This window comes from Silene latifolia, chromosome 4 (genome assembly GCF_048544455.1).
Source record: "Silene latifolia isolate original U9 population chromosome 4, ASM4854445v1, whole genome shotgun sequence".
NCBI classification, from domain to species: domain Eukaryota; kingdom Viridiplantae; phylum Streptophyta; class Magnoliopsida; order Caryophyllales; family Caryophyllaceae; genus Silene; species Silene latifolia.
In genome coordinates, this window is record NC_133529.1 from 88,616,114 (window position 1) to 88,628,876 (window position 12,763).

Genomic DNA, 12,763 nt, shown 5'->3' on the forward strand with positions numbered 1-12,763 from the left:
CCACCACGAGCCTCAACGAACCGATTCAAGGCATTTAGAATAGCCTCTCCTCCACCGGATACCCCGACCCAAAATTGAAGACCAGCAAAATAACCCGATAAAGATGGACCAACCAAAAAAGCACCGACCTTAGAGACAAGGCATCTCCAAACAGTGCCAACCGCAATAGGACATATACCACCACCCGGTTTAACAAGTGGTATAAGCGAAGCACTAGCTATGTACTCACCCAGAGCCGACGTACACTGACCCTCAAGGAGAAGATTAACCACCCAAGTAATAGATGCGGTCAAATCGTCAGAAATAGCCACAGCAGCTCCACTCAAACAATCCATAAGGTGCTGGGCACGAAAACCATCCCGTCCACAAGAAGTGCCACACGGGAAACTCCGAATCATAGCCAACACAACAGCCGGAGAAGCAACGAGGGGATGATGATCAACGGGCAAAGGGGGCAAGGAGGGAGATGGGGCGACATGGTGCTTATCCTGCAGAGCCACAAGGGTGGCATAAGAGTAAGGGGTAATACCTGATGAAGAAAGCACCCGAATAGCAGCAGTATAATGACCATCACAAATCTTCCTCCGACACTACCGAAGGATAAGCTCGCCCAAATCAATGTCCTCCTCCACATGAAAAGAAGGGGGAACCTCATCCAAAGTCGCCCGTAAAAGCTGAAAACTACCACCAGGCACACCCCAAGCAAGAATAGTGCTGACAATACTCTCCTCCTGGCGTTGCCGTCTGACAGCGGTCCTACACTCAAGATTACTCCTCGGGGAAAAGGTCTTAAGTATACAAAGAGGCAACACAAGAAAACGAATCCAGCACGAGAGATCACCAGAAGAGTCAGCCACATCATCTAATGCCCCCTTTAATACCCGAGCAAACCCAAGGCGACACTTAGGAGACATAGATTTCACAATGCGTAAACCCAACGAAAGCAAAGAATCAAGCAAAGAGATAGTCCAACCAACTGGCTCAACCCCAAAATCTGACGAGATAACCGACGGAGATGGAACAGAAGGCCGAGGAATACCATAAATAAAAACGCGGACATGGCCATCACCACAATTCGGAGGATCCACAATGGAATCATCCTCACTATGCCGACATTTAGTAGTAAATGTATGAGTGTTAAGACACTCACCGCATAACCAGACCCCCATCCGCTGTAAAGTAATTTAAGCATAAGAAAAAACCGTCAAATTATCAGAAAGAGTTTGACGCGTAAGTGCCATAGCTTCACCACGACAATGCCGATCCTTAAAGTGTCGTAATAAGGAGGCTTTAACGAGGCCATTACCACTACCATGATGACACCCATGATGACCAACGAAAGGGCAGTGATGTCAAACCAAAGCAGGCATAAGAAAGTAGGAACACCAAATAAACAAAACAAGAAGGTGGCATAAAGCAAGAAGACAACGCAACTTGCACGCATGAGCTTACCCACGCAACAAAGCACCAAAACCCGCAACCTGACAAACAAAACCACTACAAAACACTACAACCCGACCACCAGTAGCATCACAGCAGCACGTATGGCCACAAATAGTGGCGGAAATAGTAGCATCATTGGCAACGACAGCAGGCAGAAAAGAAAAAGAAATAACGACGCAAAAACATAACAAGACAGTATAACCAAACCTGAAAAAGACCACCCACAACAAAGCACCCACCACCACGACTAAACATCACTACCACCAGTCCAGGTCTGAGCAACCAATCAGCAACAAGACGGCAGAGTGATGGCAAAAAACGCGACAGCAGCACAAAAACTGTGCAAAACCGTGAAGATGGCGACGGTGGATCTTGGAGGGGCAGCGGGCCTGGAAAATACGATCACCGGAGTGGCTGAAGATTGCCCGGAAAGACCAAAATGCCAGTAAGGAAGCTGACGTAGAACAACCGAAACCCTAGCACAGATCGTCGTAGCTCTGAACATAAAAAGAGTCGCAGTCCTGAAACCCTATACGTGAAACCAACGCGCGGCAATGGACGGTGGTGAAGGGCAGTGATCATCGATATTTGGGGACCCACGACCGTTGAAACACGATGACACCACCCTCTCTAAGACGTACGGTCACAATACCGAAAACCCGCAACCGAAAACCCTAAAACAAGATACTACAAAGAAACAACAGAAAGGACACCCTAGCACCACCCAATATGCCTGACTAGCGACGTGAGGTCTGGGTGGCCGGCAGGAGCGGTGACAGATGGCCTAATAAGCTGCAGTAGGGCAGAAGCACACTCCCTCACGAATCTCTCGCAAATCGCCACTCCTATTATTATATTTTTTTTTAGAAAGATTAGGATCATTTCTCATTAATAATGGTAGCAAATAAGTACAGATCCAAACCAACTACAAGGGAACCAGTGTGGTTACCTAAGAAAATCAATAGAAAAAAACCTAACAATATCGAGATAAAAACTCGTCAAAAGCTATAGTTTTCAGACGAGTTAAAACTAAGTACTACACCTTCCAAACAATAGCACTAGGAGGAGCAGCAAGATCTTTGAAAATTCTTCTATTTCTTTCATTCCAAAGAAAATAGATCGTGCACAACAGTAGACAACGTCGCTGCCTCTTTATCCAGCTTTTGCCCCTGGTATGACGCTTAAACCAGTGAAGAACCTGCACCAGCTGAGTCTGAAATGGAATCTGCAGCCACTGAGAAACTGTTTGCCAAACAGTTGCAGAGTACTCACATTCAGAAAAGAGATGAGGAATAGTTTCAGAGTAGTTCTCACAAAACACACATCTATTAACTATCATCATCCCTCTCCTACACACATTATCCACCATAGGCAGATTGTTCTGGACAGCAAGCAGGCCTATTATAACATGCTTAGCATAGTTAAAAGTATCTCCCAAAGTCTTGTGCATTGAGAGAATAGGGCCCTTTTTCCTCAAACCTTCATAAATCTGAGTTTATAGCCAGGCATACCAAGCATTAGCTTGGCCTGTTGAACTCCACCAGTAAGCTCAATGAGACTGTCTCTGTAGTGATATGGAATTCCCAACGACTAATACCCTTCACAATATAGGCATTAACCCACTGTACCCAAACATTTGGAGCATTGGTCTCATGTTTTTGTAGCCAACCCATCATCTGAGCTTTGTTCCAACTCAATATCTCTTTAATATCCACCTCACCCTCCATTCGAGGCCTACACAAACTTCCCCAGCTCTTAAAGACCATTCTCATGTTACCATCAGCAATACCCCAGAGGAAATATTTGCACATTTTGTTGACTTTTTTTAGCAATTCCTTTAGGCAACAAAATACTAGCTCCCCAAAAGTTCTGTATCCCAAAAATAACTGAATTGATAAGAGCAATCTTACCAGTATAGCTTAAACATTTATTAGCCCAATGTGTAATTTTGCTTCTAACCTTATCCAGCAAGGGAACAAACAGTCTCTGAGTTAGCCTAGCCCCAAACAATGGGATCCCCAGATATCTCACAGGCAAGTCTCCTTCTACATAGCCAGTGGTGGTGAGAATAAGATGCTTCAGCTGAGGATTAACTCCTCCAAAATACAGATTAGATTTCATGGCATTGACTTTAAGTCCAGAGTAACCAGAAAACAAAGCCAAACACTTATCCACAGCTTGAATTGAGGGAAGATCTCCTCTTGTAAAAACCAAAAGATCATCAGCAAAAATTAAATGTGTTAACCTTAACACATTTTGGGTTAAAAGAGAAACCTGGGTAAGAGGGGAGTTGTCTAAGGAGCCGGGAAAGCACTTCCCTACATAAAATGAAAAAGTATGGGGAGAGGGGGTGTCCTTGTCGAAGACCACTTTTTCCAGGAAAAAAACCTTCAGTAGTGCCATTCACACAGAGTGAGAAATGGGAAGAAGTAACACAAGCAATTACCCAGTGAAGAAACTTGGGGGGAAACCAAATCTATGTAAACAAGTAGTCAAGAAGCTCCAATTAACTGAATCAAAAGTATTTTGTGTATCTACCTTGAGAATGCATCGAGGAGTAAAGAGGTTTCTATTATATTTAAAAGCCAGCTCGTGAGCAAGCATGGAGTTGTCAAACAAGTCCCTACTCTGAATGAAGGCAGCTTGTTCCAGTCCAACAATGTCACCCAAGACAGTCTTCATTCTATTAGCTAAGATCTTGCTCACTGTCTTATAGAAGACAGTGCATCAGGAGATAGGTCTGAATTCAGTAACTGATAGAGGAGCCTCATTTTTTGGAATAAGAGCAATACGAGTGGAGTTAGCAGGCCATGGCATCCTTCCAGTAGTAAAAAATTCCTACACTGCAGCAATAAAATCAGGGCATGTGATCTGCCATGTATCTTTAAAGAAGGTAGATGAGTAGCCATCAACTCCAGGGCTCTTGTTTCTGTCAATGGAATTGAGAGCATCCCAGATCTCCTGAGGAGTGACCATACTATCCAAATGTGTGGCATTCTGCAGGATATGATGGGAGAATAACTCAGGAGGAAGGGGGTGGATACTTTCCTCAGAACCAAGTAGGAGCTTATAATACCATAAAAAAGCCTGAACAACTTCCTCATGCCCTCTGCAAACCCTCCCAGTGACATCAATGATAAAACCAATAGTGTTCCTACTCTTCCTTGCAGCAATACTAGAATAGAAGTATCTAGTATTCACATCACGGACATCTTAGCCATCTGAGCCAAAACCCTCATCGTAGCATTCTTCAACTGCAGATATGAAGAAGTAAGGGCCTTCTTTTCCACCAATAAAAGCTGATTAAGGGCGGAAGCTTGAAGTAAAAATTGGCAGTGGAAAAGCCTATCTTTAGCTTCACCAACCCTATGTTGATGTCTTGAAAACTCATTATAGTGAATAGTCCTGAATGGCTCTTTCAGCCTCCTCAGCTTTGAGAATAAGGTATGAGTGTTAAGACACTCACTGCAACTTGCACGCAGGAGCTTACCCACGCAACAAAGCACCAAAACCTGCAACCTGACAAACAAAACCACTACAACCCGTGTTGGAGCCGGTGTCCTCCAGTTAGTGCGGATAACGTTATTGCACGTACACTTGTACGGACAAGTGGGAGCTCGTTGGGGCTGGTGTCCTCCACAGTTAGTGCAATGACATATAAATCTCTAAAAGGATCAAAGGGTATACTTTTGTATTATTATCAGTTGGTCCACGTTTATCAATAACGGTTGGCTTGCTAGATAAGTTTGACGTTATTGTCATACAGATGGCGGTGATCAACTGGTCCCTAAAAGTCACACCTATAGGATAAGTTTGAGAGATGTGACGGTATGAAAATACAGTCATATTGATGCCTAATATGACTAAGCAGTTAGTCGGAGTTATTGACTAATAATTAGTCAAACGCGATGTTGAGATAATTATTTAATACGGATTAAATAATAATGGCTAAGGTGAATTAAGCGGTTAATTCATAAATTGAATATAAACGATTATATTTAATTAATGTATATTGAATTAATTAATTATACAATATTGTCATTATCGGACAAGTATTAATATGTCGACTAATTCATGTTACTAGTCGATATTTTATTATCCGATAACGAGTGACGATTTATAATTAAAACCCGTCATATACATTTAGCGAAACAAGTCGGACCACGAGTTAAATAAGGAGAAAGTGGAAAGCCCACTCCCTCCCCTAGCAACCTCACGGTCGACCGAAATGAACAAAAGGAGAGTCCTTCTCTTCTTTTGACCTAATCATTCTCATTTGCACAAAAATTAGGGTTTTGGAGCATTTTCCTCTGAAATTCTAGATCTCACATCAAAAACTCACAAAAGCTCTCTCAATATTGCAAGGAAATTAGAGAGTAATTTCTATCACAAGGGGCATAGTCTCAGACGATCTTTGGTGCAACAATTAGGAGGAAATCTACGTTGATTTCTGTTCTTAAGCCGATTTTACATAGGACCCGAGGTTGATTCTTATTCTTTTATCGTTTCTCTTGTTTTTCGTTTATGACAATTAATCACATGATGAATTACGTTATAGTCCTTATTTTTAAGGGGTTTTATACGGATATTTCCCTACAACCCGACCACCAGTAGCAGCACAGACAGCATGTATTGCCACAAACAGCGGCGAAAATAGTAGTAGCATTGGCAACGACAGCAGGCAGAAAAGAAAAAGAAATAACGACGCGAAAACCGAACACGACAGTATAACCAAACCTGAAAAAGACCACCTACAACAGAGCAGCCACCACCACAACTAAACAGCACTACCACCAGTCCAGGTCTGAGCAACCAATCAGCAACAAGACGACGGAGAGACGGCAAAAAACGCGACAGTAGCACAAAAACTATGCAAAACCGTGAAGATGGCGACGGTGGATGTTGGAGGGGCAGCGGGCCTGGAAAATACGATCACTGGAGACTGGCTGCGGATTGCCCGGAAAGACCAAAACACCAGCTTTCATAGATAGAAAAATAAAAGTTTACATGAAAATGGTGGGGAGCCGAGAGACAATCTGGGCCCCCACACCCTTAGCAACAGCAAAGCTAAGTCTAGTAAAAATATAAGCGGCCACCCGAGCCCCCGCATCCTGAGATACCGAGAATTTTTGGATCCGCTTGAGCAAGGCAACAGCATCCGAACCCAGCTCCCCAAGCGAAGAGAAAGAGAAGGGAAACCATAACCAGCTGTCGTGCATAAAAGCGGTTTTGTCACATAATTTTAATCGTTAAAAGGTGGTTTGGATAAATTTAACATAATTACGGAATTATGTCACGAATAAATTTTGTTTTAGTTGATGCATCTTTTATTTATCGTTACTTTTGAATGCCATGAATGTTTTTATTACGTATTTAATTTTATAAACGGTTGTAACTTAGTGTGGCCTTAGTAGAACGTGTTACCGTAATGATGGAACACGGTCTTGGTTGTATTTTGAGATCTCGCATCTCCGTTTTGGATTTTTCCTTGTAATTACAGTTTTTTTTAGAATGTAAATAGGTTTATTTTTGTAAAATTTTAAATTGTAATTTTGAGAAGACCAAAGATGGAGATCGGATGCTCACTCCCGCTGCATGGACCAAGATGGAACATCAAGACAAGCTTCTCGGGTCCAACGGTGGATTCCAAAGTTGTATTATGTTTATTTTTCTAGGATAGGCCACACTAGGACTTTTATTTACGTTTTGCATTCTTTTATGTTTTTCATCGTAACGATAGTTTGCATCATATTCCGCCTAAAACCAAACCACCTAATATTTGCATGAAAACTGACTCATATAGAGGTTACGCGTTAGTTTTCTATGACATACAGATGTCACACGATCATTAATAAGCCATCACCTAAGTTAATTCATACACGTAATGCTAGTTTTTCGTTCACTTAAAATGAATTAAAACTAAGTTGATGAGATCTTCCTCGTATAACCAAAAATTGAGAATAGTCTTTATAGGTCAAACTCCAATGAATCCCTTCTTCGTCGGTAGGCATAATATGACCCCTTCTACGTCGGGTAAGTTGGAACTGATTGACCTATTTTATCTCAACACTATGGTCACTCGTACGATCCTGTGATTATGGTGGACTAAAGATAGGATTTACGGAAATCTATCGACCAAGAGTTCTAACGGTAGAACTAGCCAAACAGTTGGCTTATCAATTTACGGAAATTGAGTCTTGGGATCATTTGTGTAATTCTTGAGGTAGATCGATTATACAAGTGCAATGAGTCTACACGTTAAAATGAATTTTAAATAGACTTAAATCACCTCGATGAGTTGCTTATTTCGTTTTGTTTTTCCTTTCTTTTTCAGTGTAGATCACGATCATTTAAACTGCTAATAACAAAATGGCTGGCCGTGCGGACGACCCAATGCCAAGTGCCACATTGGACCGTGAGTCCTGGCTTCGGATCTTCATGAATCAGATGAATCAGTCTACTCGACTGAAGAATGATGGATCAAACTTCGCGGACTGGGAGGCGGCATTACGGAATCTTGCCATTCGACGGAAGCTCAAATATCCGGGACAGAGCCCATCCCACCAAACCCAGGCCCCACGGCTGGAGCTAACAAGATTGCCACATATAGCGATTTCGTCATGGAAGCGGGTGCGATAAAGAACGTACTCATTTTTGCAATGGAATCCAATTTGCAGAAACGCTTCATAGCCCAAGGTGCAAACAAGATTTTCACCACGCTCACTAAGGAATTCTCGAAAGCACCGAGAATCGTGACCTATGAGCATACCGTCAAGCTTCTTTGAGGCGAAACTCCGCAGAAGGGCCAACCGGTTAGGCCACACATTCTCAGCATGATTGAGAATGTCGAGAAACTGGAGGCACTTGATTGTAAGATCAGCGAGAATATCGTGATTGACCGCATGCTTCATTTACTCCATGATGGTTTTGCGCTCTTTAGAGCCAATTACTATATGAATGATTTGAAGAAAAGTCCTCATGCACTACACTCCCTTCTCGTACAGACCGAGAAGAACATGAAGTTTAGTGGGAGCCTGAAACAGGATGTTCTCGTTGTGTCAAACAAGGGCAAGGGTAAGGGCAAAGCTCAGGCAGACCTAGCAGTAGGTAAGCCGAAGTTTAAGAAGTCAGGATCAGGTAAGAGTGGGCCTGGTGAGTCGATCACCTCACTGGGCGCGACAAAGAGCAAGAACGGTAACATGGAATGCCATCATTGCCACAAGACTGGGCATTGGAGGCGTACATGTCCTGTATACCATGAGGACATAAAAGCAGGTCGCGTTACTCCTGTTGGTATGTCTACTTTTTCTTCTTCTATTCATATGATTGAGATTAACCACGCAAGTTACGGAACTTGGGTACTAGATACTGGTTGTGGTTCTCATCTTTGCAATCATGTGCAGGGGCTCCGAAACATCGAACCCCTCGTAAAGGGTGAGGTGGACCGCGTGTCGGGAATGGAGCACAGTGGCTGCCGTCTCGAGGGGAACATATGTGATCCAAACTTCCTAGCGGATTTGAGTTATTTTTATATAATCGCTATCATGTACCCAGTTTATCCAAAAACATTATTTCGGTTTCTGCACTTGACAAACTTGGTTTTTCATTTGTAATAGAGAATAATATTTGCATTTTTTCGTTACGATATGATTTATGGCAAGGCGAGTCTCCATGAATGGAATTTATGTTTTAGATCAAACCACCGAAATATTGCACGTAATGAATAAGAAGTTAAAGGTTGGTGACAAAGATCAAACTTATCTATGGCACTGCCGTATGGGACACATTAATGAGAAACACGTTAAACAGCTCATACAGAATGGAGCTATCTCGGCCTTTGATTTTCAATCATTTGGCACGTGTGAATCATGTCTCATTGGTAAGATGACTCGAATTTCCTTCAAAGGTGTTGGAATGCGCGCTGCTGACCTATTATGACTCATACATACGGATGTGTGTTGACCTATGTCAATCACCGCACGAGAAGGCTATAGGTATTTCATCACTTTCACGGATGATTTAAGTAGATATGGCTATGTCTACTTAATGAAGCATAAAAGTGAGTCCTTTGAGAAATTCAAAGAATATCAGAATCGGGTACAGAACCAACTGGGTAGAAAGATTAAAACACTACGATCGGACCGTGGTGGCGAGTATCTTTCACAAGAGTTTGATCAACACCTTAAGGATTTGTGTGATTGTCTTACGATTAACTCCACCGGAACACCTCGGTTGAATGGTGTGTCGAACGGAGAAATCGAACACTACTTGATATGGTTCGATCCATGATGAGTCACACCGTATTGCATGATTCATTGTGGGGTTATGCTCTTCTATCATTTGCTCTAATACTTAAATCAAGTCCGTCTAAAGTTGTTGACAAGACTCCATATGAACTATGGAAGGGAACGGTCCCCAACTTGTCCTTTATACGGGTTTGGGGCTGTGAGGCTTATGTCAAGTGGAGACACGAGGATAAGCTCGGCCCGCGATCGGTCAAGACATACTTTATAGGTTATCCTAAAGGAACATTTGGTCATTACTTCTATTCGCCAACCGAACAACGTGTATTTGTTGCGGCCAGTGCGACATTCTTAGAGAAGGAGTTTCTCGAGAACGCGAAGAGTAATAGAACCTTCGAGCTGTCGGATATTCCGGAACCAAATGCCGAGCAACCATTGGAGGAACCAGTTCCTTCAATCCCGGCTGCGGTTAGTATTCCGGAGGAACCTAGGAGGTCGGGTAGAGTCTCTATTCCTCCGGACAGATACATTGGTATAGTCGAGGAACACGACATAGATGACATTCTGCTCTTAACGAGTAGTGAACCCGCAACCTATAAAGGTGCCATGACCAGTTCCGACTCAAAGCTATGGCTTGAGGCCATGCAATCCGAGATGGACTCCATGTATGAGAACAACGTATGGGATCTTGTTGACTTGCCTGCTAAGGTTCGTCCCCTTCAATGCAAATGGCTTTACAAGATAAAGCATTCTGTGGAAGGTCAACAAGATATCTACAAAGCACGATTAGTTGCTAAAGGTTTCACCCAAGTGCCAGGTTTGCACTACGATGAAATTTTTGCACCCGTAGTTATGCTGCGTTCCATTCGGATTATCTTAGCGATTGCCGCTTTTCATGAATATGAAATTTGGCAGATGGATGTGAAAACCGCCTTCTTAAACGGTTATTTGGAAGAAGAGTTGTACATGATACAACCCGAAGGTTTCATCGATCCTGTACATCCTAAGAAAGTGTGCAAGCTTAAGCGTTCCATTTATGGACTTAAGCAAGCTTCTCGGAGTTGGAATCATCATTTCGACCAAGTGATAAAAGGGAATGGATTTACTCGATCGGTCGAGGAACCATGTCTATATATCAAGTCGAGTGGGAGCAAGATTGTCTTCCTAATATTGTATGTTGATGACATACTCCTGATTGGGAATGACATACCTCTCTTAACTTCGGTAAAAGTATGGTTGAAGAACCATTTCCAGATGAATGATCTGGGTGAGGCACAAAGAATTTTGGGCATCCGTATCTATCGAGATAGATCACGTCGGATGTTATCTCTCAGTCAGGAGTCTTACATAGACAAGATTCTAGAGAGATTCAGCATGACTAACTCCAAAAAGGGGTTTCTTCCTATGGCTCCAGGGGAGGCATTTGAGCAAGTCTCAGGCACCAGAGACACCGGAAGAGAAAGAGCGCATGACCCGGATTCCTTATGCTTCGGCTATAGGATCAATCATGTATGCCATGATATGCACACGTCCGGACGTAGCATATGCATTGAGTATGACAAGTCGATTCCAACATGACATCCGGTGAATCACATTGGATGGTCATCAAGAACATTCTTAAGTACCTACGGAGGACTAAAGATTGGGCATTGACTTATGGAGGCGATCAAAAGCTATGCGCAACCGGTTACGCAGATGCTAGCTTCCAAACGGATCGAGATGACTCGAAATCTCAGTCTGGATTCGTTTTTACTCTTAATGCTACTGATCATTTGGAAGAGTTCCAAACAAAGTGTTACAGAGATTCTACGATCGAGTCCGAGTACTATGCCACGCCGAAGCTGCAAAGGAAGCGATATGGATGCGTCAATTCTTACAAGGACTATCTGTAGTGCCTAGTTCGAATGACCCGATCACCGTCTATTGCGACAATAGAGGTGCCATCTTCCAAGCTAAGGAGCCTAAGTCTAGCAACAAGTCTAGACACGTACAACGGAAAGCTTATCTAATCCGAGATTACGTGGAGCAAAAGGAGGTAGTGATAGAAAAGATTGCTACAGATGATAATATAGCAGATCCTCTCACTAAACCATTACGACAAGATAAGCATGAAGGGCATGTTATTTCCATGGGAATCAAACGTGTTCCTGAGTTGTAGTACTTTTATTATGGATTAGATTCATTTTCTCGTGTACTCTATACGACATCATCGTTTTGATATTTATATATTTTGTTTTTTCATGTGGTGTTGTACGACAATTTTGAACACCACAAAGTGAACTGAACAAACATTATATTTTTAGTCCTTAATTGCCCACGTGAGCTGATAACTCTGGCAATTATTTTGTGACGTTGGTTGATGGTGGGTTCAACGAGCCATAAGTCAAACGGTTGACTGACCAATCACAGAGGCGAGTTATACGAATATCTCGTAGGACACAATTGTGACAACGACGTGGAGTCCTAAATGTTTTATAACATTCGGTGCCAGGTCGTGGATAGGACCTCCATGGTGATCCTAAGAGTCGATTCTTTTGACTATCGACTGTCTCTTGAGATTAAGGCAGATTTTGGGTGACTTTGGTTTCTTTCTCACGGTCATCCGTAACTGGGGGCCAAGTAGATTTTTTCTGGGTCATTTCATGTTGTGCTTAGATCGGCAGGAGTCGAGTTGAAGAAAATATTCACCTTTATCGGGTACTCGATATTTCTCGGGGCCACTCGAGGAGTTAGAATCGAAATGCATGGCCATGCTCGAATACGGATTCGTTTTATCAGTTAAGTTACTCTATAGTCGGGGAAACCACTCTTGATACAGATCGATTGTAAAATACGACCTTTGCGGATACGGATCTGCAAATTGTTTTACATTGAGTGGGAGAAATTTTAAACGGATATGAGAATCGGTTATCGCACATACACTTGTACGGACAAGTGGGAGTTTGTTGGAGCCGGTGTCCTCCAGTTAGTGCGGATAACGTTATTGCACGTACACTTGTACGGACAAGTGGGAGCTTGTTGGGGCTGGTGTCCTCCACAGTTAGTGCAATGACATATAAATCTCTAAAAGGATCAAA

General features: G+C 42.7%; 1 protein-coding gene across 1 annotated transcript; it reads right to left on the reverse strand.

Moving 5' to 3' along the window:
- Positions 1-2,479: 2,479 nt before the first annotated feature.
- Positions 2,480-4,125, reverse strand: LOC141651733 (uncharacterized). Its single transcript, XM_074459433.1, has 4 exons — positions 3,890-4,125; positions 3,403-3,643; positions 3,041-3,329; positions 2,480-2,922 (listed from the first exon to the last, which is right to left on the reverse strand). The coding sequence occupies exons 1-4, from the start codon at positions 4,123-4,125 to the stop codon at positions 2,480-2,482; spliced, it is 1,209 nt and encodes a 402-aa protein (XP_074315534.1).
- Between the last annotated feature and the right edge of the window lie 8,638 nt (positions 4,126-12,763).

Coding starts and splice junctions, on each gene's coding strand:
- LOC141651733 (XM_074459433.1), bottom strand. CDS start 4,125: ATGAAGACTGTCTTGGGTGACATTGTTGGACTGGAACAAGCTGCCTTC. Junction 3,644..3,889: donor CCCCCAAGTTTCTTCACTGG/GTAATTGCTTGT, acceptor GGTTTTTACAAG/AGGAGATCTTCCCTCAATTC. Junction 2,923..3,040: donor TAATGCCTATATTGTGAAGG/GTATTAGTCGTT, acceptor AGATTTATGAAG/GTTTGAGGAAAAAGGGCCCT.